The following is a 25,805-nucleotide window of genomic DNA, read 5'->3' as shown; positions in this document are numbered from 1 at the left end:
AATCATTCTTTGATAGAATGACTTGTGTGCTTAGGGTCGTTGTCCTGCTGCATGACCCACCTTCTCTTGAGATTCACTTCATGGACAGATAGCCTGACATTTTCCTTTAGAATTCTCTGATATAATTCAGAATTCATTGTTCCATCAATGAAGGCAAGCCGTCCTGGCCCAGATGCAGCACAACAGGCCCAAACCATGATACTACCACCACCATGTTTCACAGATGGGATAAGGTTCTTATGCTGGAATGCAGTGTTTTCCTTTCTCCAAACATAACGCTTTTCATTTAAACCAAAAGGTTCTATTTTGGTCTCATCCGTTCACAAAACATTCTTCCAGTAGCCTTCTGGTTTGTCCACGTGATCTTTAGCAAACTGCAGACGAGCAGCAATGTGTTTTTTGGAGAGCAGTGGCTTTCTCCTTGCAACCCTGCCATGCACACCATTGTTGTTCAGTGTTCTCCTGATGGTGGACTCATGAACATGAACATTAGCCAATGTGAGAGAGGCCTTCAGTTGCTTAGAAGTTACCCTGGGGTCCTTTGTGACCTCGCCGACTATTACACGCCTTGCTCTTGGAGTGATCTTTGTTGGTCAACCACTCCTGGGGAGGGTAACAATGGTCTTGAATTTCCTCCATTTGTACACAATCTGTCTGACTGTGGATTGGTGGAGTCCAAACTCTTTAGAGATGGTTTGTAACCTTTTCCAGCCTGATGAGCATCAACAACTCTTTTGTGAGGTCCTCAGAAATCTCCTTTGTTCGTGCCATGATACACTTCCACAAACATGTGATGTGAAGAGCAGACTTTGATAGATCCTGTTCTTTAAATAACACAGGGTGCCCACTCACACCTGATTGGCATCCCCTTGATTGAAAACACCTGACTCGAATTTCCCCTTCAAAATAACTGATCATCCTAGAGGTTCACATGCTTTTGCCACTCACAAATATGTCATATTCGATCATTTTCCTCAATAAATAAATGACCAAGTATAATATTTTTATCTCATTTGTTTAACTGGCTTCTCTTTGTCTACTTTTAGTACTTGAGTGAAAATCTGATGATGTTTTAGGTCATATTTATGCAGAAATATAGAAAATTCTAAAGGGTTCACAAACTTTCAAGCACAACTGTAAAAGCCAGTATTACTGTAGGAGAAAATATTACAGACATATCTACTAACAACATGCCACCCTAAAAAAAGGACACGTCAAGTAGGACAAAAGACACAGACAATCAAATCCTATACAAGCAACATCTCCTGGAAGAACGGTCAGCTCAACAAGTAAACATCAACAAAAGAAAGGCTGAAAGACAAAGAAAAATACAAGCAAATAGATCGATTGAAGAAAAAGAAAATGACCGTCAGAAAAAACGCTAAAAGAGAAAGACTCAGAAGAGCAAACCTTAGAAAAAGTTGCCATTTACTTGCCAGAGCCAGTATTCAGCCACGGTCAGTTAAATGTTGCATTATCAAGAGTTAGAAGTTTTCCAGATGTTGTTGTCAAAGTTGTCGATGGTCCTGAACAAGGCAAACTGTTGCCAAACTCAGACAGAATATTTACAAGCAATGTTGTCTATAATGAAATTGTATAGAAAAATTTTTCCTAAATATCTTCTTCAGATATTGTGTATTACAAATTGTTACAAAGTTTTACACTAAGGCAATACTAATTTTACTTACTGTATTGTCATATACGTTTCTATTTTATTTTGATTATTATTTTACTTTAGGCTTCTTGCAAAAATATTTTTGACAAAAAAAAAATTAAGACAAGAAACAGAATGAGGTGAAGGTCCCTTGCCATTTAATATCGACTGTTCCTACTAATGTTTATGCACTACTGTTCTAGCGCCCGTTATTGTAACGGGCTTAATGTCTAGTAATAATAAGAATACTTTTAATTTACTGTACATAGCATCTTTCCCATGCTCAAGGTGCTTCACAGAGTCTGAAAAGAGCAGCAGGGTGTATGTAACATTGGAAACAAATAATAAACGCATAGAACACTAAAAACAGATACACACAGGATATATAAAGCATTAAATAGAATTAAAGACGGTAAACCAGAGTAAAATAGTGAATTTAACACTAAAAGAAAAGCCTAGGAAATCACATCATTTGTGATAGAATCACATGCCAATTCTCCCGAGTATCTGGATAGAGAGGTAAACTGAAAGAAGCGTCAGAATGTTAGGTTCCGTTAGACGCCTTCCTGAACGGTGGAGTCTGAAGTTGTCTTTTTTTAAAAGGAGTGAATGGAGTCAGCTGATCTCGTTCATTTAGGGCAGATATTCCAAAGTCTGGGCGCTATACAGCGGATATTGAGTCTTCCAAAGCATCCACATACCATCACACCAGCACAATCGTGCCAAATGACGGACACAGTAGACCTGGTGTCATCCAAAGACTTGACTCTTACATACCAGAGGTTTCCTCCTTGCTCTTCTCCCATTTTTTCCTGTCTCTTTCGGATCATGGAGCCCTGAATATTAACCTTAGCTGAGGCTGGAGGTGCCTGTAGTTCTTTGGATGTTCTTCTGGGATCCTCTGTGACTTTTTGAACAAATCATTGTGGTGGACTTGGAGACCTTAAGACAGGCCAGTCTTTCCTGGACAGATTTCCCCAGCTGTTCCAGATGTCCACACTTTGTAGATAACACCTCTCTCCCTGTGGTGTTTCCTAGAGTCCTAGAGCCTTAGAAATGGCTTTCCTGATTGTTTCAACCACTTGTTTTTTTTTTTTGCTCATTCCTTCTGGAATTTCCATTTCTCTTATAGAAACCTTGTTGTGAACACTTGACTGCCATGATGTGGGTCAGTGTATGGTGAGGTTTAGATTCAACAGAGCTTGCTGTGCTCAGTCACTGGAGTTGAATCATCAGTGAGCTTTGGCCGGCTGTCTGAGTGAGGAACTAAAGTGATAATAAACTTTTCACACAGGCATTGGATAAGTTGACTATTTAAGTATATTATGTAGAAATTTAGAAACTGTGTTCTACACTTCCTCTGGTTCCAATGATCTTTTATCATCTAAAGACCTGACATCATTCACTGTGGCAGACAAAAATAAAGGAGATCCTTTTTATAAACACTGTAATTCCTTAGGATATTTTTTGTCTCCCACAGTAAGAAAAGGCAATTTTACCAATGGCCGACTGGTTTATTCTGGTCATTCTCCAACCCGCTATATCCTAACACAGGGTCACGGGGGTCTGCTGGAGCCAAACCCACCCAGCACAGGGCGTAAAGCAGGAAAAAACCCCGGGCAGGACGCACACACACACACACCAAGCACAATTTAGGATCGGCCATGCACCTAACCTGCATGTCTTTGAAATATGGGAGAAAACTCACGCAGACATGGGGAGAACATGCAAACTCCACGCAGGGAGGACCCGGGGAGCGAACCCAGGTCTCCTAACTGTGAGGCAGCAGCGCTACCCACTGTGCCACCATGCCGCCCCATTCACATATCCAATAGTATAATTAAATTTGCTGATGACACTATTGGGGCAAGTGGCCTACAGGAAAGAGGTAGAAAAACCTGGCTGAACTCAACTCTAAGCACCACTAAGACAAAGGAGATCATTGTAAACTTCACATGAACTCAGCATATACCCCACCAATCCCTTCTCATTTAAGGAGAAATAGTGGAATGTGTGCAGAATTTCACCTTCAAGGAGTTTACATAACCAAGCAAACAACCTTGTCCCTTAACACCTGAACAGAAAATTTACTTCCTTAGGAAACTGAAGACTATTGGTGAACTTCAACCACAACCTCACAAAAAGTTCACCTCTCCCACTGCATGACTGCATGGTACGCCAGCTGCGTAGCCACCAATCGGAAGGATCTGCATTGTTTGGTGATGATGGTTCCTCACATCATCAGGATGGGCCTCTAGCAGCAGAATAATGTCTGAATTAGCTAACTGAAGAAGGCTAACAGCAGAGACACAACACGCCCTGGACATTCCCTGGTTAATTCAGTACCATCTGGTAAGTGGAATTTGGCAATCTGATCTCACATTAGCTCAGGCGGGGCGCACACACACACACCAAGCACACACTTGGGACAATTTAGGATCACCAATGCACCTAACCTGCATGTGTTTGGACTGTGGGAGGAAACCCAGGCAGACACGGAGAGAACATGCAAACTCCACACAGGGTGGACCCAGGAAGCGAACCCAGATCTCCTAACTGTGAGGCAGCAGCACTACCACCATGCTGCCCTAACTGGTTTAGTTGGCTTCTTAATCTTGTGATGACCGTACACAACTCAGATTCCAGCAAACATAAGAAACTTTGCCTCACCTCTTCTGTAGTGAACCTGGTTAAGCAGGCATACTGACATGGGAGCTCTGGCGCTCTCTTTCATTAATGTCCTGATAACTGAGTTCCCTCCTCTCTCCCACAGATCCGTGAAATAGAAAATCTTCGTTAATGATTAATAATCCCAATGGGTAATGAAAAAAAAAAAAAAACAACAATTGCTGTGAAGCGTAAAACTCAATCAGTTTCACAAACATCTGTTCCGTGTTTCTCTCAGAAGTTTATGCAGCACTTAAAGTAAGCAAACTGTAACTGTGGTGGCCCACCTCATACAAAGTTCTTGGACGTGTTTTCATATTATGGCCTCATTTAAATAAGTGAAAAAGCAAAAAGACAATAGGGAGGCAAAGTGCAATACCCTTACAATACAAACATTTAGTATACACACACCAAAATCGCTTGCGTAAAACTGACTGCTAAATTGTACATATGGAAAGAGCGAGTCTTTTAAGGGTTATGATGAGACTTCCAAGAGTTCATTGAGGACGGGTGAACATGCTGTACATATTGTACATACTCGAAAATACAATTTACAGTATCTACAGTTTGTTACAACACTTATACAGGTATATTAAAAGAAATATAAAATACACAAATAATAACATTTTTTGTCCCCACAATTTTTAAATACATACTGCCTAATATTAAATACAATTATTAGGTACATTTCTTCATTTATTTATTAATGACTTTTCTTCATGTGTGGTTTTTGTTTGGGTCAGGTGGGTAACATTTTGATGAAGTGTCTCCCAAAATTCATTCAGTCTTTCTATGAGGGCAGACTGGTTGTGACCAGGATAGAAAAAGAAAGGAAAGGCCCAGGATAGACAACTGCCTTGGAGTAGAAGGCCATCAGAGTGTGACGTGTGTGAGGCAAACGCATGACATGATTCACTTCTCCAGTCATCTCCTGTCCAATGTCTCTTTTCTTTGGCCCGTTTTAACCTTTTTCGTTTTTCTTTTGCCAGTTTCACGTACGGCTTGTTCTTTGAAACTGGAGCTTTGTCTTTTGTTTTTCTGTTCTCGTGGCCATCTGACCTTAGTTACCTTTTTGGCGCTTTTCCACTGCATAGTACGGCACGACACGGTTCAGTTCAGCTCACTTTTGGGGGGTTTTCCACTGGGAACAGTACCTGGTACCTGGTCCTTTTTTTTAGTACCACCTCAGCCGAGGTTCCAAGTGCGCCGAACCGTTACCAAAACGTGACATGTAAATCTGCTGGTCACTGATTGGCCGGAGAAAATCGTCATTACTGCGTCACTGAACTTGCGACACGAGACACAACGGACCCGCTAGATTTTTAGCACAGCCAGCGAAGGTTCGGACGCACCATTTTGTTTCAACCAAAAATGGCTGTTTCGTGGTCTATTGAGGAAGTACAGACGTTCCTCTCGTTGGTAGCCAAGGAGCGGGAAAAAGTTTTTCAGGAGGTCGCTAAGCTCTCAGGACACGTCGCTACCATCGGACTTACAAACAGTTAAAAACATCCACATGCCGAGAGTGAAGAACACCATTCCGTCGATATGCTCCATTGTTGTGTGTTTGTTTGTGGCGCGTTTACGATGATGTCACGGCAGTAGAGGCGGCACAACTATAACGACACGTGAATAATCCCGCCCACTCTAAAGCGGTACTAAACTGCAGTCGAAATGCAAACCGAGCCGAACTGAGCCGAACCAAGGTGAGCTGTACTGAACCGTGCTGTGCCGTACTATGCAGTGGAAAAGCGCCATTAGAGACTTGCGTCATGTTATTGTATCTAAGGATGCTACCCTTCTACTAATTATCTAATTGCTTTATAAGATCATATACAGTAGATTTTAGTGATGTGCCAACTAGCTCTTTTGTACTCGTCACTTGTCACTGAACAAACTTACCGGTACAGTGACATAAAAGAACAAATCTTTCCGCGGCATGTGCAGTGCATGCTACGTTTTATATTGCATTCCACGTCAGTCTGGAGTTTTCATCTTAGCTTCACTTTAGGGAAAAAGTAAGTGTTTTCATCAAAATGGACATGACGACAACTAGCCAATGACTGACTCGGTCAGTTTGCTCTGTCTGTCTCAGTGCACTGACTGACTGAGTGAACCAGTATACCCACTATGGAATGATCTGGAGAAGCACTGCAAGATCGTTCACAAACTACAGACAAGACACTCGCACTTACTCGCAGTACGGTACGGTGAATTAGTTCACCTAAAGAATCACGATGTGTTCAGAACGGAGGAATGAACTGCAGACATGTCATGCAGTACATTGAATCTCAGTTCACTGACTGACTGGACGACACATTTGAGGGCCATCTTCTGGAAATTGCTAATATTTTAGCGGAGCTACATTTCTAAATGTACAATAGAACTTTATTAGCCTATGTTGTAACTGCGGCATACGCTAACAGCATACTACAAGCACGTAGAATTGTGTCATACACAGCCTGTTCCACTCTGTTTATGTAGGTTATAGGCTAGCTTATTCCAAAACGGAAATCTATTTTATTTAGTCATAAAAAATGACTATAAAATGTTTGCTTATTTGATTATTATTACGTGTGAATTATTTATAGTGTTGCTTGCTTTATCTGTTATTTTATATAGTTTGGAGGTTAAAGTTGTTACACTGTTAGGATACTATACAAAGAAATGTTGTTGTTGTAAGACCAGCATCCCAGAGTCAAATTTTATCTGTTGCATTAGACACTGGAATCTTGGAATGTATTTAATGAAGAAGACAACTGAGGTCTGCTGTGGGTTGGCGCCCTGCCGGGGATTGCTTCCTACCTTGCACCCTGTGTTGGCTGGGATTGGCTCCAGCAGACCCCCGTGAGAGTAACAGGTTTCAGCGGTTGTAACGCAATCGTAAAGGTTTCTCGAATAACTCATTTGCAGGTAAACGTGACTAAATTAAAGATACGCTGAGAGAGTTGACCATTAGGACACTGAAAGGGGCTTTGCAGTTCTATGTGAAAAATAAATTAGAAATCAATAGAGTCATTTCTAGCAGCAAGACCCATTAGTAACACTAGGGATGCCTTGACTATACAGTCACGAACGTCTCATAACACGTACAAATCGGGTTACGACCAAAAAGTTCGCCAAACTTTTGGATCTGTTCACGACCACACACTCGGGTGACGAACAAGCCAGTTTCTTTTCCGGTTCGCACGCGCCGATGGTTTCCGCACATGTTCAGTCTCTCCCTGTGCAGCGAGTGAGAGCGAGAGATCCCAAGCAGAAGTAAGTAAACATTTACTTTACTATTACACTGAGCATTCTATGGTATAATGAACTATTTTTGTGCTTAAAAATCTGCAAAGAAATATATATTTACATACAGTTCGTACAGTCCGGAATGGATTAATTGTATTTACATACAATCCTATGGGGGAAATTACTTCGGGTCACGACCAAATCGGTTGCGACCAGAGTTTTGGAATGAATTATGGTCGTGACCCAAGGTTCCACTGTATTTTAAATCAATTTTACTGTATCTTAAAGGAATTGTATTAAGTTCTATCAGACATGAAAATATCTGTGTGGATATTACATACAATTCGTACGGTCCGGAATGGATTAATTGTATTTACATACAATCCTATGGGGGAAATTACTTCGGGTCACGACCAAATCGGGTTGTGACAAGAGTTTTGGAATGAATTATGGTCATGACCCGAGGTTCCACTGTATTTTAAATCAATTTTATGGTATCTTAAAGGAATTGTATTAAGTTCTATCAGACATGAAAATATCTGTGTGGATATTACATACAATTCGTACGGTCCGGAATTGATTAATTGTATTTACATACAATCCTATGGGGGAAATTACTTCGGGTCACGACCAAATCGGGTTGCGACCAGAGTTTTGGAATGAATTATGGTCGTGACCCGAGGTTCCACTGTATTTTAAATCAATTTTACGGTATCTTAAAGAAATTGTATTAAGTTCTATCAGACATGAAAATATCCGTATGGTCTCAAAAATTGACAGGTAGTGTATTTAGGTGTTAATTTAAAGAGCTTCAATTAAAAAAAAATGTTTCCCATGGTGAGAAATATAATAGGCAAAGTACAACAACGCCTCAATTTTCTCAGGAAGCTAAGGAGAGCTGACCTCTCCCAGAGGCTGCTGGTTAATTTCTTTAGAAGCACTATAGAGAGAGAGCATCTTAACTAACTGCATGATGGCCTGCAGATACAACAGCTGGACCAAGGATGCTAAAGAAGCCCTGCAGCAGGTCGTAAAAACAGCAGAGGCCATTATTGGGACTGAACTGCCATCAGACGAACTCTTGTATAAGACTCGCTGTGTGAGAAGGGCCAAAAACATTCTCATTGAGGACAAAACTCATCCTGGAAATTCTTGGTTTGAGCTCCTCCATCAGGAAGACTCTTTAGGTCAATCTGTGAACGTACAAACAGACAAAAAAAGAGCTTTCTCCCATCTGCCATGAACTTTCTGAACTCTGAATCTCCTCAGTCTGAGATCATTTTTAGTTGAACATGTGCAATAAGCTATATTGGTAATGTACAATATACTAATGAAATACAATATAGAATATGTAATGTACTATTAACAGGTGCGATAACAATTTCTGCTGCTGTACTTTGAGCAATAATAATTTGCTCTGGTTACTTGTTCACTTAACACGGTATATGACATATTCGGAATTATCTGACTTTTCTTTAAATGCACCTTAGGGCTCTCACAAATAGTAATTTCATTGTGTTACACAATGACAATAAAGTGCTTGAACTTGAACTTGAAATAAAGTTCTAACTATCGATCTATTCATCAACCCAACACTGCACTCCTTCAGCCTCCACCATTACATATCAAGTGGCCCTTACTTGAATGAACTTACAACACAAACCACAGAAATCTTTTCTAAAATGACATTTGGTCACTCACCACACGCTTTACAGAGGAAGAAATAAATATATAAATATAAAAATATTAAATAAAATGAAACTCCTTGTTTGCCACGTGCTGTTTAGTTATGGCTGAGAAAATGTTTTTTTATCCCGAATTTCACAAAGTTATTCATGCATTGAGTTTCAATGGTGGTCCAAGCTGAAGCTCACTAAACAATATTCAAATATTCATGACAATTGTTACTTGTGTTGCACAATTCAAAGGTCAGATATCCAGTTGTATGCTCACAATGTTCTAAACACGAGTGTTTATTGGAGTACAACTGGAAACCCATCTTATGAATTATGCTACACAATGACATTTTTTCATGGATGTTTCAAAAAGGTGTACTGTTGTTCATCGTTGACCACCATTGAAGCCCAATGCTTCAAAATCTTTTGTCATCTCCATGAAATTGCAAGATTATTTCATCTTTTCTCAGTCATGACTATAAACAGCATGGGGCGAGTAGCAAATAATATCAATCAAGAGACCCCACACAAACCTAAATCAGAACACATTAATGAAGTCAACATGAGTAAAGATGTCTTCTTCAAAGTACAATTTACAAAATCCAATTAAACACAATTCCTCAGTCTGGTAAAGATGGAATGATCGTAGGATGGAGATGTTATAGTTGATTAGCAGCCAATTTTAAATTGTTCCAGGAGGACCAGCCAGCCCTTCACGTCAACTTCTGTCTTTCACCAAATCCATTTAAGACACACACTTTCTCTCTTTATGACTCTGTATGGTTAGAGGTTGAAAAAATCCGTGGATATTTTCACAAATTGTATGTGCTGTGGCATGCGAAAGTCTTCAATCCCCTTGCAAGTCATCCTAATTGTCTGCAAGACAAAAGATTTGTCCACATATTTATACATTCAGTGTTTTTAATGAAAACTCTTATGCTGTAACAATATATTTCTAAATAACCCAGCAAACAAGCTGAACTTGGGCCAGGGTAGGCCCGGTGTGAGTAAACAGATTGTGGGCAGCCAAAATGGCCCAATTGGGATTTGGACATCGGAGAAACTTTGGCCCCAAAACACTGGCCCAGAGAGAGTTGGCAAGCAGACAGGGAGCTCAAATTTGGTCACAATCCCCCAAGTACAAATCCACCCATCCGTTTTCTATACCCACTTATCCAGGGTGGGGTTGTTGGACAACCGAAGCAAACGTGTGGAACTCCACAAAGGCCAGACAGACCCAGGATGTGAACCCCTTACTGTGAGGCGGCAGCACTACCACCGGGCCACCACTTTCTGGTCCTTTCTTGGAAATTTTTATATAAAGTTTAGTTGTTTCTTTATCAATACCATTTATTAATTAATATAAAAAAGGATAAAAACAAATACAAATGTGGCTTTAAACTATTTATTGTTACAAAACCATTTAATTGCACTTGGACAACTTTTTTTTTTTTTTTGCAAAGTTACAGTCCTAAACACAAAAAAAAACTTACTGATAATATCTAAAAAATTGTGCAGTTTTAGCCAAAATACAAACGATACTTTTTAAAGTTGTTCAAATTATTATTTAGACTTCTGCAACTGAAATCTAAAACACACCAAAACTACTCATTCACTGTGTTATTTATCAATAAAAGTGGGAGACTATAAACTAGAGATGACATTGGCCAGCGTTACCAACACATCAGTGGGCTAGTGAGGGGCTTACTGAACTTAATTCATTTTGGGTCACTAGGGGACCTTTACTAACAGGCCCCCAGTAGCAGCCTCCATATTGGGCCATTGTGGTATTTAATTGGGGTTTCCTGAGCCCACACTGCCCATGGTCTGCCCACAGGGCACCACTATGTGAATGTTTGCTGCGGCCCCCTGTAACAGCCCCCAAATTGGGCTAATGTGGTGTTTAATTGAGTGTTAACAGGAGGCCACCATGTGAATGTCTGCTGGGAAACCATTCAAGATGAATAAATACGTTGTGGAAGCCAGCCCGGACACCGACAGGCGGACACGTTGAAGTCACCCGACACACGTTTATTTACAGTCATATTTACAGCTAAGTGCACCTCAAAACCCCAAACGTCCCCAAAGTGCTGGCCACAACACAAAAGCCTTTCTCCTCAGGCCACCTCCTGGTCTCTCCTCCCGAGCTCCGTCCTTCTCCACTCCCGATTCCAGCCAATGAATGGAGGGAGGCGGCCCCTTTTATAATCACCCGGATGTGCTCCAGGTGCTTCCCAGCAATCTTCCACCGGCACTGCCCAGTGTGGCGGAAGTGCCGGTTGTGCAGCCGGAAGCACTCCGGGTGTCCCCGCTTCTCTTCCCCCCAGCACTTCCGGGTGTGGCGGAAATGCTGAGGTCCAGGACTCCCAAGGCATTGGGGTGCCTCTTGGTGGTGACCACGGGCCCCTACAGGGTTGAGTATCAAAGCTCTGTACCCGTGGTCCCCATTGGTACCAGGGTGGTCGCCCCCACATGGTCTGGGGAAGGCACAAGCCCTCTTTCGGTCCTCCAGGGCATCCCCATTACCCCAGCCACCTGCAACAATGTGTACAAGTCTTTTGTCATGCCAAAAAATTAGGATGAATTTCAAGGGGCTTTAATACTTAATTCTTTGCATTTATAAAGCGCTTTTCTCACTACTCAAAGCGCTCAGCAATTGCAGGTTAAGGGCCCAACAGACCAGAGTCCCTGTTGGCATTTATGGGATTCCAACCGGCAACCTTCCGATTGCCAGTGCAGATCCCTACTTTCACACACCACTGTATGTCCTATTTATTAAAGTTAATACATCATTTTTAACAATTCCTTTGTAATAAATTTTAGCACCTTGTTGAAAGTCGTGGACGGGTTCACTTAGGTCAGGTTAAATAGAGGTGTGAGAAGCAGGAGACACATCTGTAGATGAAGTGCTGGGCTGCGGCTATTAGATGATTTCTCTTTAGTAACCACTGGTTCTGTAAAGCAAACAAAAATTAAAAATGTATAATGTACCGTGAATTTTGAAAAACACAAAAATTTCACTTAATTCAACTGACTTTCAAAAAATTCAGATCTTTACTAAAGTGAGCATAAGAAGACCTCTAAACCATATTCAATGTCAAATGCCCAAACCACAAATATGAAAACATCACAATGAAAATGAAATTCTATAATGATTAATTTCCAACCATTTGATATTAAATCCAGAAATAAAACCATACATAATTTGTTTTCATAAAATTAATTGCTAATTTGTATTTACGAGCACTTTAAAGAGTGTAAAAATGCCGTCTGAGATCCCAACTTTACTGAAGGACAGAGAGGTATGGGGTGTGGGCTGCTGCTGACGTCATTCTTTCTGGTTGTGAAATGACTTATTGTGCGTTTCACACCTGTGTGCATTTTTATTTTTTATATATGAATTCATTTTTACTGGGTACTCTTCTAAGACTCATTTAGAATTCTGAATTCTGCAAGGCCATCCACTGGTTTTAATCTTTCCAGTTTAGGTGTTCCTTGCAGTCCGTGCATGAGGGACATTGAATGTTTAAGATTATGAGTACACGGGGAAGGGGGTCTGTGATTGTGAACTAGAACAAGTTTAAGACCATGGTGGATGGTGAAAGGAAAGATAAGTCATTTTAACATTTTAGAAAGGATACCAGAAAGCAGAGTGCATATGTATTAAGCATCTGAAAATTATTCCTTGGAATTGCTGGAGAAGTCTGACTAGGATAAGAGTTTGTCCCACAACAGAATGGGATATGAGAAGTAGTCATGAAGTCACGCACTCCCAGCTACAAGTAGGAGTTCACGTCTCATGTCTGACAATGAATGACGTCCCAATTTTACAGCACCTTTACCACAAATTAGCACTCATAATGAGTTTTGTAGTCTTCTTATACTAAAGCTGAGCTTTCACCACAATATTATTATTATCATTATTATTACAGAATATTTGGGTGGAGTGGTGGCTCTGATCTGCACTGGCAATCGGAAGGTTGCCGGTTCGAATCCTGTAAACGCCAAAAGTGACTCAACTCTGTTGGGCCCTTTAACCTGCAATTGCTTTGTCCTGGGTATGACGTTAATCTCCATCCAGCCCTCCATGTAGGCCCTTTAACGTGAAGGGAAAAAACCTGGGGGTTGGTGGCAGAATTGGCACTCCAGCCACCATAAAAAAACTCACACTGGTTCCATTCCACCTGAACTAGTGTGGTGCTAAGGTGTCACCCGTTGCATGGCTACACTTGAGTCCTAATCTGGGATCCTGAGTTGGTTTGTCATTTGGTGGGTGCAGCAATGTGTTGTATCAAGGCCCGCTCCTAACCTCTCCTGTCACTACAGAATATGCAGCACAAGTTCTGGTCCAGGCTCTGGTCTTATTGTGTCTGGACTACTGCAACTCACTTCTGGCAGGACCACCCACATGTGCTATCAAGCCACTGCAGATGGTCCAGAATGCAGTGGCCTGTCTTCTATTTAACCAGCCGAGGGGGGCACACATCACTCCTTTCTTCAGGTCACTACTTTGGCTCCCTGTAGCAGCACACATTAAGTTCAAGTCCTTGATGCTTATCTACAGAGCAGTCAGGGGGTCAGCACCTGTGTGTATGGAGACACTGGTGAAGTCCTGCACTCCTTCTCGCCCACTCAGATCTGCCAGGGAGCAGCGTCTACTGATGTCACCTCTGCATGGTATCAAGTCTCAATCCTGACTTTTTTCCTGTGTGGTTCTGAGTTGATGGAACAAGACGCTCACCTCCATCTGAACTGCAGACTCTCTCAATGTATTTAAGAAGCGACTGAAGACACATCTGTTCTGAGTCTACCTGACTGATCTGAAAAAAAATGTTGCTAAGTGATCTTTTATGCTGTTGGTTGATTTATTGTTTAATTAAGTTTAATTGCTTTATTGATTGTAACCTAAGATTGTAAATGTATTGTGGCAATCAACTTTGGTTACCTGTCCTTATTACACATGGTGAACAAACAGGCCTGAGTTTAATGTTACTCAATTATCTTTACCTCTTTTGAAAGTTGCTTTGACCAAAAGAGTCTGCCAAGAAAATAAATGTAAATGTAATAATAATAATACAGTGGAACCTCTGTTCACGAACGTCTCGGAACACGTACAAATCTGTTTATGACCAAAAAGTTTGCCAGACTTCAGCGTCTGTTCACTACCACACACTCGGTATATGAACAAACCAGTTTCCCTTTCGGTTTGTACGCACCGATGATTTCCGCACATGTTCAGTCTCTCCCTGTGCAGGGAGCAAGAAAGAGACACACGCGGGAGAGGGAGGGAGGGAGAGAGAGAGAGAGAGAGACACACACACTGTGAGCGAGCGGGACAGAGAGATGGCTGGACACATAAGGCCGAGAAGGCAGTTAAAAAATTGAACCAGGCTTGTTTTTAAAGAGACTGATTCGAGCATTGTTTTAACCTCGTTGTATTTAATTTAGACTTTTTTCTATTGGATTTTAACCTCCACTTCACTTCTGTTTACAGTGATTGGTTCATAGTGTGAATTATTGCAATGTTACTTTTCTTTGTGGTTAATTAAATTATGGATTTTTCATATGTTCATTTTTTCCCTGTGCTTAAAACTCTTTAAAAAAAGTGTTTTTAGCGAGCAGTTCGTAGCGCTACAGTGAGAACTCTTGCAGTGTTAGTTTTCTCTGTTGTTCAAGGTTTTCTCAGTGTTATTCAATGTTTTTACATTTAGTTCACTGTGCATTCTATGGTATAATTACCTATATTTGTGCTTAAAAATCTTTAAAAAAAATATATTTACATATAGTTCATACGGTCTAGAACAGATTAATTGTATTTACATACAATTCCATGGGCGAAATTACTTCGGTTCAAGACCAAATCGGTTTACAACTAGAGTTTTGGAATGAATAATAGTTGTGAAATGAGGTTCCACTATAATAATAATAATAATAATAATAATAATAATAATAATAATAATAAAGGACAGAATAAGAAATGAGACAATAAAAGGTACAACAAAATTGGGAGAGTTGTTTAAGAAAGTACTAGAATGTAGGTGGAATTGGTATCAAGCTGTTATTTATATGATTATAGATTCAAATAGATAGCCCTGGAGAGAGCAAAGATAGGACCAGTACAGCATGGATTTTACATCCTCTATGTACCTTATTGGAATGTGAAAAAGTATATACACCCCTTGTTTTTTGTTTATTTAACAAATGTGGACAATTATCTACATTATGTTATTTAAATAAATGTGTAAAAGGTAACTGCATCGCACTATTTATCCCTACCTCGGTTACCTCAAATTAGGATCAGATGCAAATGACTAGGACATCACTAGGGAGGATCTTATCCGATCCTGTTTTATTTAAACGGTCTCTTGACATTTACTTTGGTGTGTTTTTGTTGTTGAAGTTTGTGTTTTCGCCCTGCTGACATCGAAAGAGCTCTCTGTGGCCTTTCAAAAAGAAGGTTCTAGATGACTCTCTATCAAGAGATTGAAAAACAATTGGAAATCAGCCATTGCACTGTATGGAAGGTCTCCCTTAAGTGGAGAAGATTTCAAACAACTGCTAAGTTGTCCAGGCCAGGCCACACTAGCAAGTTCATCCCAAGAGCAGAACACAAGATGATAAAAGTCCCTAACAACCCCAGCATTTTATCATGCGACCATCTGGTAGCTTTTGCCACTGTTGGTGTCAAAGTATATGAATCTACCATTAGAAAGAGGCTGCACAAATTAAATTTACTTGGGAGGTCTGCCAGGTAGCATACCTTTGCTGTCCAGAAAGAACAGCAGGGACTGACTAAAGTTTGCCCATGAACATTTATGCAAAGACCAGAACTTCTGGAACAATGTGCTCTTAGACAGATGAGGCAAAGAGAGATATTTGCCCAAAGTAGCAGTAGACATGTTTGGTGAAAACCATAGACAGCATTTGGCCAGAGGAACCTGATGACAGGTATAGAGCATGCTGATGGAAATGTTCTGGCTGGGAGGTGATCTGCTACATCAGGGTCTGGAGAGCATCATGGAATTCTTCATTGTACCACAGGGTGCTTGAGAATAATGTGAGACCATCTGTCAGAAAATTGAAATTCAACCAAAAATGGACCTTTCAAAATGACAATGACCCTAAGCATACCAGTAAAGCCACCAAAACATAGCTGAAAAGATAAATGAAGGGTTTCTGAATGGCCAAGTCAAAGTCCAGATTGAGATAAGTCTGTGCCGGGGGATTGAAATGGCTGTGCATGCAAGACACTTTAAACATCTCACAGCTGCATGGGGGAGTGGGGGAAACTTTCTCCCAGTGAATGCCAGAGACCAATAACACCTGACATTAGAGCGAAGGTTGAATTTAATGTAATCACAGGTATCATTGACATACTTGTTCATTTTTCATCGAATAAAATAGTGCAAAGTCAAATGTTCAATGTGTTCTTTCATTTATATCACTTTTACTTATAAATACTGTTTCATTGAAGATCAGGTCTTGATATGACCAGATATATTTAAAAGAAAAAAAATTCATGAGATGTACTTAATTTTTCACATGACTGGATGCTATTTATGAAATCGCCCTTCCTATCATTTATCTGAATTTCCTTGATGTCTTTCTGGGTATCAAGATCACTCCAGGGCACATACGCCTTGGCAGGGATTAAAAAAAAAAGGGGGAACGACAGAGGTCTGACATTGGGACAGTGTTATGGGTCCCCCAGTGTGGATCAGTATCAATGTACAACTTTATAATATTATGACATAGCAAGTTAGTAGGAGGAAAGTTAGAGTAGTGGGAGACCTGCATTACCACAACACATGCCAGTCCAGGTACGATTGAGGAGATTAGAAGGCTTAACACGTGGCTCAAATCTTGGTGCAGGGTAGAAGGGTATACAGGTAGGTTTATGGGGCACTGGGACTCCTTTCAAAACAGATGGGACCTGTTCTGCCATGATGGGTTACATCTGAACTGGAGGGGCACCAATGTATTGGGGAAGCGTACTGTATGAGGAGATTAGTTGTGGATTGTTTAAACTAGGGAATGGCGGGGAGAGGGAGTTTAGGACAGGCTGGGTTTAGAACTATACATGAAAGAACAAGGAACGGTGTAGAAATAAAAATGCATAGTAATGTAAATTCTAACTCAACATTTAAATGTTGAAGGAATAACACATTAAAAATGGCTCACCTTAATGCTAGAAGTATCAAAAATAAGGTAAGTGATGTGGAGTTGTATAAGGCAGAGTGTAATAATGAAATTATAGCAATAACGGAAACCTGGCTAAATATCAAAGATGGAGATGAGTATAACAGACATTTTAGAAAGGATAGACAGAACAGAAAAGGAGATGAAGTTGCTGTTTATGTCAAACAGAATTTCCGCCCAGTGGCACTCACATCTGGCATTATGAAGTGCTTTGAGAAACTGGTGCGGAGTCATGTCTTTGCCTTTCTGCCAGTAGACCTGGACCCATTTTAATTTGCTAACAAAGCAAAGAGATCCACGGAAGACACTGTGGCCTCAGCCCTTCATGCTGCCCTGACCCACCTGGAGTAGCTGGGGAGTTACGTCAGACTGCTCTTTGTGGACTTCAGCTTGCCGTTTTAACACTATCCTCCCACAACAACTGGTGTCCAAACTGGCAGATCTGGGACTTCCATCACTCAACTGTAATTGGATACTGGACGTCCTGTTTGGTCGTTCCCAGAGGGTCAGGCTGGGTCTCCACACATCTACTGCTCTCAGCCTCAATACCGGGACGCCGCTGGGTTGTGTGCTCAGCCCACTCCTCTACACCCTCTACACTTATGACTGTGTCCCCACTCACCATAGCAGCAAGATCATAAAGTTCGCGGATGACATAACGTTGGTCGGACTCATCTCAGGCAAGGAGGGTGAGCTGGTATACAGGGACGAGGTGGAGCGGCTGTCAGAGTGGTGCGCAGTCAATAACCTGCTCCTCAACACCACAAAAACAAAGGAGCTTGTTATTGACTTTAGAAAAAACAAAACTGACATAACGCCACTCATCATTGGCGGGGCCTGTGTGGAAAGGGTTCCGATGTTCAGGGTTTTGGACATTAAGCTGGAGGATGACCTGACCTGGAGCACCAACACCAAGGAGCTGCTGAAAAAGGTGCAGCAGAGACTTTATTTTCTGAGAATCCTCAGACAGAACCATCTCCCCAAAAATCTGCTCCTTGCCTTTTATCACTGTTCCATTGAGAGTGTGCTCATGTACGGACTATGTGTGTGGGACAGCAGCTACACTTCCTCAGAAAGGAAAGAGCTCCACAGGGTCATCAGGACAGCGGAGAGAACAATTGGTTGTACCCTCCTCACTCTGGAACGGATCTACACCTCCTGATGTCACAAAAAAGCAATAGACATTTCACAGGATTCATCACATCCCGGTCATTGCCTCTACCAGCTTTTGCCATTGGGTATGAGATACAGAGCAATGAAAACCAGGAGAAACTGCCTTAAAAACAGCTTTAATCCAAAAGCAATCACGGCCCTGAACTCAAATAAAACTAAATGTGCAATACAGACCTTAAGTCAACAAGTGCAATTTGTATATTTTATAAAGTACTTTTATTACTATTCCTTTTTTTTATTATTTTCTCTCTTCTTTTTATCTCTTATGCCTCACACTGAGTCGACTGCACCTTCAATTTCGTTGTTCCTTTGTAAAAGTAACAATGACAAGAAAGATTGATCGATAGATCTATCTATCAAAATGCAAGTCCTCTTCAGTTGGACCGTGAGCCCCATCTTAATGAGGACATCTGGCCTCGCCTAAAAAGCATTAGGGAACGAGGTCTTATTTTAGTAGTGTGTTATGGGCCACCCAATGCAGACAGTAATTGCAACACACATCTTAAAATTAATATTGAAATGGCAAGTTAACAGACCTACTGTGAAACATGGAGGAGGTTCAGTGATTGTTTGGAGCTGCTTTGCTGTGAGACTCAAGTTTTTGCAGGAAATATGGAAATCCCAACACTATCAAGACAATCTTGGAGCGAAATGCACTACCCAGTGTCAGAAAGTTCTGTCTCAGTCACACGTCATAAATTCTCCAACAGGATAAGGAGCCAAGATCCACCACGAAAAGTAACCAAAAATGGCCTAGGACAGAACATTGGCCTTCTGGGAGCTCCAATTTGAATCCCATTGAACATCTATGGAAAGAACTGACACATGGAGTCTGGAGAAGACCCCTTCAGACCTGATCTAGCTGGAGCAGTCTGCTCGGGATAAGTGTGCCAAACGATCAGTGGACAGGTGCAGAAGTCTCACGGAGAGCTCCAGGAATCGCTTGTGTGCAGGGATTGTAAACTCGAAAGGTTGTGCAACACAATAATAGCTTAAAGGTCCCTTTGTGTTCACGTCAGGTTTGTGTTCTAATTTGAAATGTTAACATTGAATCAAAACTCTAAAGCCAATTCTGATTTTTGTTGAAGATGGAGTAAACAATGATGGGTGCTAATGGCTTTTTGTCAGTTTCAAGTTATTTCACAAAGCGGGTTCCAACAATTTTGTCCACATCTGTATGCATAGGAAATGGTATCTAAAAAAAAGTATTCACCCTGTTGGAAAATTTCAAATTTTCTGGTTATGCAACATTGAATCCCAGTAGATTTAATTTGGCTTTTATGACACAGAAAAGTACCATATATACTCGTGGATAAGTTCTCCTGTGGATAAGTTGGGATTTGCCTTTACAGTATAATTTTATGGTATTTTATAATGTCAGTCATATAAGTTGAATTCGGATATCTCATGCCTTTGGTCCAAGAGATTATGAAATGCAATGCCCACCTAAGAGAGAAACCACAGAGCACATGGCCTTTTTCTTCTATGTGGGTGTGGCAATGCGCTGTATCAGCACGTGCTCTCTCTCTCTCTCTCTCTCTCTCTCTCTCTCTCTCTCTCTCTCTCTCTCTCTCTCTCTCTCTCTCTTTCTCTCTCTCTCTCACTCACTTGCTCTCTCTCTCTCTCTCTCTCTCTCTCTCTCTCACTCTCTCTCTCTCTCTCTCTCTCTCTCTCTCTCTCTCTCTCTCTCTCTCTCTCTCTCTCTCTCTCTCTCTCTCTCTCTCTCTCTCTCTGGTGTGCCTACGTGATTCCGAAGCAACGTTTGCACCGTTTTGTGTATCTCACACCTTCATATACCTTTATCGTAAGAGAATCCCTTATCTACGTTGAAGCGTTCAATCAAAATAAAATATGAAGCTGCTTTTAATTTAAAAGAGGTGAAAGAAAATGGTAACTGTGTTGCTGCAAAAAAAATTGTTGCATCTGAGAAACTGGTACAAGATTGGAGGAGGCAAAATGTAAAAAAAAATTAAAATTAAGTGTCGTATTTTTGAATGCGCTGTTGTGAAGGGAGGGGCTGAACGCACCCAAATGAGATGCAGTCACTCCCCCGAAACCCCCTTTTAAACGGTGATACAATGAGAAACAAATTGTTTTTTTTTTTTACCTCCTCTTTGCTTGATCAGCAGCTGGCTAGCGGCTGCTGTGCCATGTTTGCAACGAGTTGAGAATGCAGTTGCTAGAATCCTAACTAGGAAAAGAAAATCCAAACACATTTCTCCAGTTTTTATGTCACTACACTGGTTACCTGTGTCATTCAGGATTGACTTTAAAATACTGCTTATGGTTTATAAAGCCTTAAATAATCTCGCCCCATCATATATATCGGAATGTCTGACACCTTATATTCCAAATCGTAACCTCAGATCCTCAAATGAGTGTCTCCTTAGAACTCCAAGAACAAAACTTAAAAGAAGTGGTGAGGCGGGCGGCCTTTTGCTGTTATGCACCTAAAATCTGGAATAGCTTGTCAATAGGAATTCGCCAGGCTGATACAGTAGAGCAGTTTAAAACACTGCTGAAAACACATTACTTTAACATGGCCTTCTCATAACTTCACTTTAACTTAATCCTGATACTCTCTATGTTCAATTCATCATAATAACTATTCATGGTGGCTCTAAAATCCGTACTGACCCCAACTCTCTCTTCTGTTTCTTTTTTTTCGGTTTCTTTGTGGTGACGGCCTGCGCCACCACCACCTACTCAAAGCTTCATGATGCTGCAACACTGATGGACTAAAAGCCAGAAGTCTACGTGACCATCATCATCAGGTCCTTCCATGAGAACCCTAAATCCAAGGAGGACTGTTTCATTTATGTTAGGTAGAATGCCCAGAGGGGACTGGGTGGTCTCGTGGCCTGGAACCCCTGCAGATTTTATTTTTTTCTCCAGCCGTCTGGAGTTTTTTTTTTTGTTTTTCTGTCCTCCCTGGCCTTTGGACCTTACTCTTATTCTATGTTAATTAATGTTGAGTTAATTTTATTTTCTTACTGTGTCTTTTATTTTTCTATTCTTCATTATGTAAAGCACTTTGAGCTACATTTGAAAATGGGCTATAGAAATAAATGTTGTTGCCTCTCGTGTGGCTTTTTGAACGTTTAAAAGAATTAACCAGCAGCTGTCATTTTGTCTGACTGCCTTGTCTCTCTTCTTCCCCAGACATCCTCAGACACTCTACTATCTCTTTTTGCTGTTCCATTATTTCACCGAGTAATATTTTCCATTTGTTTGTGCTAATACAATCTTCACTATCCTTTTTTTTAGACTTTCAAAAATTCTACTTACATTATCTCTAACTTGCTTTGCAAATGTATCGCGCCAATGTTTTTGAATTCTTTACTACGTTCTACTTTTGTGCATTATTTTCTCTCCAACGCTTTCGGGTCTCTTTTCGATGTGCTGCTCTTTCTTCTTCACTTATTCGTTGATGTGTCATCTAGAACGTATACAATTTTTAAGAGCTGAGAGCACAGGATGTGTGTCTGCCAAAAGCATTCCAACAACTGAGAGGTTAGATGACCGTGGGTCTTGTTTGAAAATGGTTGTAAGTAGGGCGTGACTTGCAAAAGTCACTGTCTCATGGGACTTGCTTCCAACGGTTGTAAGTATGACGTGACTTGACTGTCTCCTGGGACGTGAAAGTGTCTCTCTGTCTCTCTTCAAAAGATCATGTCTCGTCACCGGAAGAAAGGTTTTGTCTCTTCCCAAGATTATTTTATAATAAAATATAATATAATCTGCGGTGGGCTGGTGCCCTACCCGGGGTTTGTTTCCTACCTTGCACCCTGTGCTGGCTGGGATTGGCTCCGGCAGACCCCCATGACCCCATGTTCGGATATAGCAGGTTGGATAATGGATGGATGGATACTATAATATTTTATAATATATTCACTTCACGGGTCCTCCCTGCGTGGAGTTTGCATGTTCTCCCCGTACCTGCGTGGGTTTCCTCCGGGTGCTCTGGTTTCCTCCCACAGTCCAATGCCATGCATGTTTGGTGCATTGGCAAACCTAAATTGTGTGTGTGTGTGCTTGGTGTGTGGGTTTGTGCATGCCCTGTGGTGGGCTGGCACACTGCCCGGGGTTTGTTTCCTGCCTTGCACCCTGTGTTGGCTGGGATTGGCTTAAGCAGACCCCCGTGACCCTGTGTTAGCATATAGCGGGTTGGATAATGGATGGGTGGATAATATAATATAATATACATTTATTTTTTTATTGAGCTTCTGTGGGAAAAAAAATACTACTATGGAAAAATAAAGCTTGTTCTATATATCATATAGTGCCTTTCATATCTATCTATCATATAGTGCCTTTCATATCTATCTATCTATCTATCATATAGTGCCTTTCATATCTATCTATCTATCTATCTATCTTTCTTTCTATCTATCTATCTATCTATCTATCTATCTATCTATCTATCTATCTATCTAATCTAATCTAATCTACCTCATCATACATGCAGACATGAAGGAAAGCACCCACCGTCAACAGTGAGTGTCACTCTCTCTGATAAAGCTGTGCGGGACACAAAACATTTATATTCCCCTTTATCAGATTCACGGATATCAAGTAACTGAAGAGACAGATTTCCTTTGTGTATTTCTTCTCGGAATAAAGTGGTGCGGTCCACAAATGCAGAATTCTGTAAATTAGGATCATCCTTCCCATTTGAGAACACGTGAACGTTGGTATCTGGCAGTTTGTTCCAGATCACATTGACTTCTTTTGGTAGAGTATCCCTTGGAAAAACACATGGAAGTATCACCGCTTTTCCTTTTTCTCCACGGATATGTACTGTTGATGCTAAATAAAGATAAAAAGAAAATAGAAATAATATTTTGCGATTTCAAATCATTTTTATATACCTGTTCTATACTGGTTCAAGATTATGATTCATCATTTTAGTGCAAACCAACAAACACACATGTCCATCTGTACATTATACAAATCTACGTACAGTACATCGAGATCAAGTGCCAGGCAGGACTTACCTCAGGGCAGATTTACAAGCACTCAAGTAACCTGTCACCTTCAGGTGGTGTTACTGTTGTGAATGCCATTTACAGGTGCTCTGCAATCAAACAACTGTTTTGTAATTGCTTATATTATAAGTGCTGAATTTTGCATACCACCATGGCATTAGTTTTAAAAAGTTTATGCTTGTGTTAGCAACAAGACCTGCATTTGCTAAGCTTAAGAAAAAAATACAATGTTTTTTATAAATTGGTATATAATAGCAGGCAAAGATTACATTAGATAAGATAGAACTTTATTTGTACCCAGGGGGGAAATCTGCTTTTTTTCAGAAGCTCTTCAAATAAATGCATAGACAGACAATAATAATAATCCATCCATTCTCCAACCCGCTGAATCCGAGCACAGGGTCACGGGGGTCTGCTGGAGCCAATCCCAGGGCGAAGGTAGGAAACAAACCCTGGGCAGGGTGCCAACCCACCGCAGGACACACACACACACCAAGCACACACTAGGGCCAATTTAGAATCATCAATCCACCTAACCTGCATGTCTTTGGACTGTGGGAGGAAACCGGAGTGCCCGGAGAAAACCCACGCAGACACGAGGAGAACATGCAAACTCCAAGCAGGGAGGACCCGGGAAGTGAACCCGGGTCTCCTAACTGCGAGGCAGCAGCGCTACCACTGCACCACCTATAATAATAATAATAATTGCGCTTTATATTTAACAATCTCAAAGTGCTACAAAATAAGAATAAATTAACAAACAAGATAATCTATAGAAATAATTTAACAAAATGTCTTTCTAAAAAGATACGTTTTAGGTTTCGTTTGAAAGCATCAGTCGACTGTGGGGCTCTCAGGTAGTCAGGAAGAGAATTCCACAGCCTCGGCGCCACCGAAGAAAAGGCCCGATCACCCATACTGCTAAGTTTAGTTCTGGGAACTTGAAGAGTGTTGGTATGCACAGAGCGGAGGGTGCGTGATGAAGTATGAGGGATAAGGAGTTCCTGTAAGTACAGGGGAGCAGATCCATAGATGCACTGATGGGTAAGGAGGGAGACCTTGTACTCAATTCTAAGTGGTACAGGGAGCCAGTGAAGGGTTTTCAAGATAGGAGTGATGTGGCTATGCTTTCGCACCCTCATCAGGATCCTGGCAGCGCTGTTCTGAATGTACTGGAGTCTCTGGATACTCTTGCCAGGAATCCCAATGAGGAGCGCATTACAGTTATCCAGCCTGGACGAGACAAAGGCATGGACAAGCCTCTCTGCATCTGCCAGGGTAAGTGTTGGACGGAGTTTAGCAATGTTCCGGAGATGATAAAAAGATGACTTACAAAGAGGTTTAATGTGGGTGTCAAAAGTGAGTTAAAATGTCAGTTAAATATATCATATAGGAGACACACACAGTGATATTTGAGAAGTGAAATGAAGTTTATTGGATTTACAGAAAGTGTGCAATAATTGTTCAAACAAAATCAGGCAGGTGCATAAATTTGGGCACCGTTGTCATTTTATTGATTCCCAAACTTTTAGAACTAATTATTGGAACTCAAATTGGCTTGGTAAGCTCAGTGACCCCTGACCTACATACACAGGTGAATCAAAAGGGCGAAGATGTGAAAAAAGGAAACAAGAATCGAAAATATGAAAATACATCTATTGAGTATTTAAGGGGTCAATTGTAAGTTTCCCTCCTCCTTTAATTTTCTCTGAAGAGTAGCAACATGGGGTCACAAAACAACTCTCAAATGACCTGAAGACAAAGATTGTTCACCATCATGGTTTAGGGGAAGGATACAGAAAGCTGTCCCAGAGATTTAAGCTGTCTGTTTCCACAGTTAGGAACATATTGAGGAAATGGAAGACCACAGGCTCAGTTCAAGTTAAGGCTCGAAGTGGCAGACCAAGAAAGATTTCGGATAGACAGAAGCGACGAATGGTGAGAACAGTCAGAGTCAACCCACAGACCAGCACCAAAGACCTACAACATCATCTTGCAGCAGATGGAGTCACTGTGCATCGTTCAACCATTGCGCACTTTACACAAGGAGATGCTGTATGCGAGAGTGATGCAGAGGAAGCACAAACAGAGCCGCTTGAGGTCTGCTCAAGCACATTTGGACAAGCCAGCTTCATTTTGGAATAAGGTGCTGTGGACTGATGAAACTAAAATGGAGTTATTTGGGCATAACAAGGGCGTTATGCATGGAGGAAAAAG

General features: G+C 41.1%; 1 protein-coding gene across 1 annotated transcript in view; it reads right to left on the bottom strand.

Moving 5' to 3' along the window:
* Positions 1 to 7,732: 7,732 nt before the first annotated feature.
* The window catches only part of LOC120514923 (CD276 antigen homolog), a 54,915-nt gene continuing 36,842 nt past the window's right edge, over positions 7,733 to 25,805 (bottom strand). Inside the window, exons 3-5 of the mRNA XM_039735567.1 lie at positions 23,089 to 23,409; positions 12,055 to 12,182; positions 7,733 to 10,104 (exon numbers count right to left, since the gene is read on the bottom strand). Coding sequence (XP_039591501.1) covers positions 12,082 to 12,182; positions 23,089 to 23,409 — 422 coding nt within the window. The 3' untranslated portion in view covers positions 7,733 to 10,104; positions 12,055 to 12,081. The remainder of the gene's footprint in view (positions 10,105 to 12,054; positions 12,183 to 23,088; positions 23,410 to 25,805) is intronic.

This window comes from Polypterus senegalus, chromosome 1 (genome assembly GCF_016835505.1).
Source record: "Polypterus senegalus isolate Bchr_013 chromosome 1, ASM1683550v1, whole genome shotgun sequence".
Classification (NCBI taxonomy): Eukaryota; Metazoa; Chordata; class Cladistia; order Polypteriformes; family Polypteridae; genus Polypterus; species Polypterus senegalus.
Note: the sequence above shows the minus strand (reverse complement) of the source record. Positions and strands in the feature narration are given on the sequence as shown.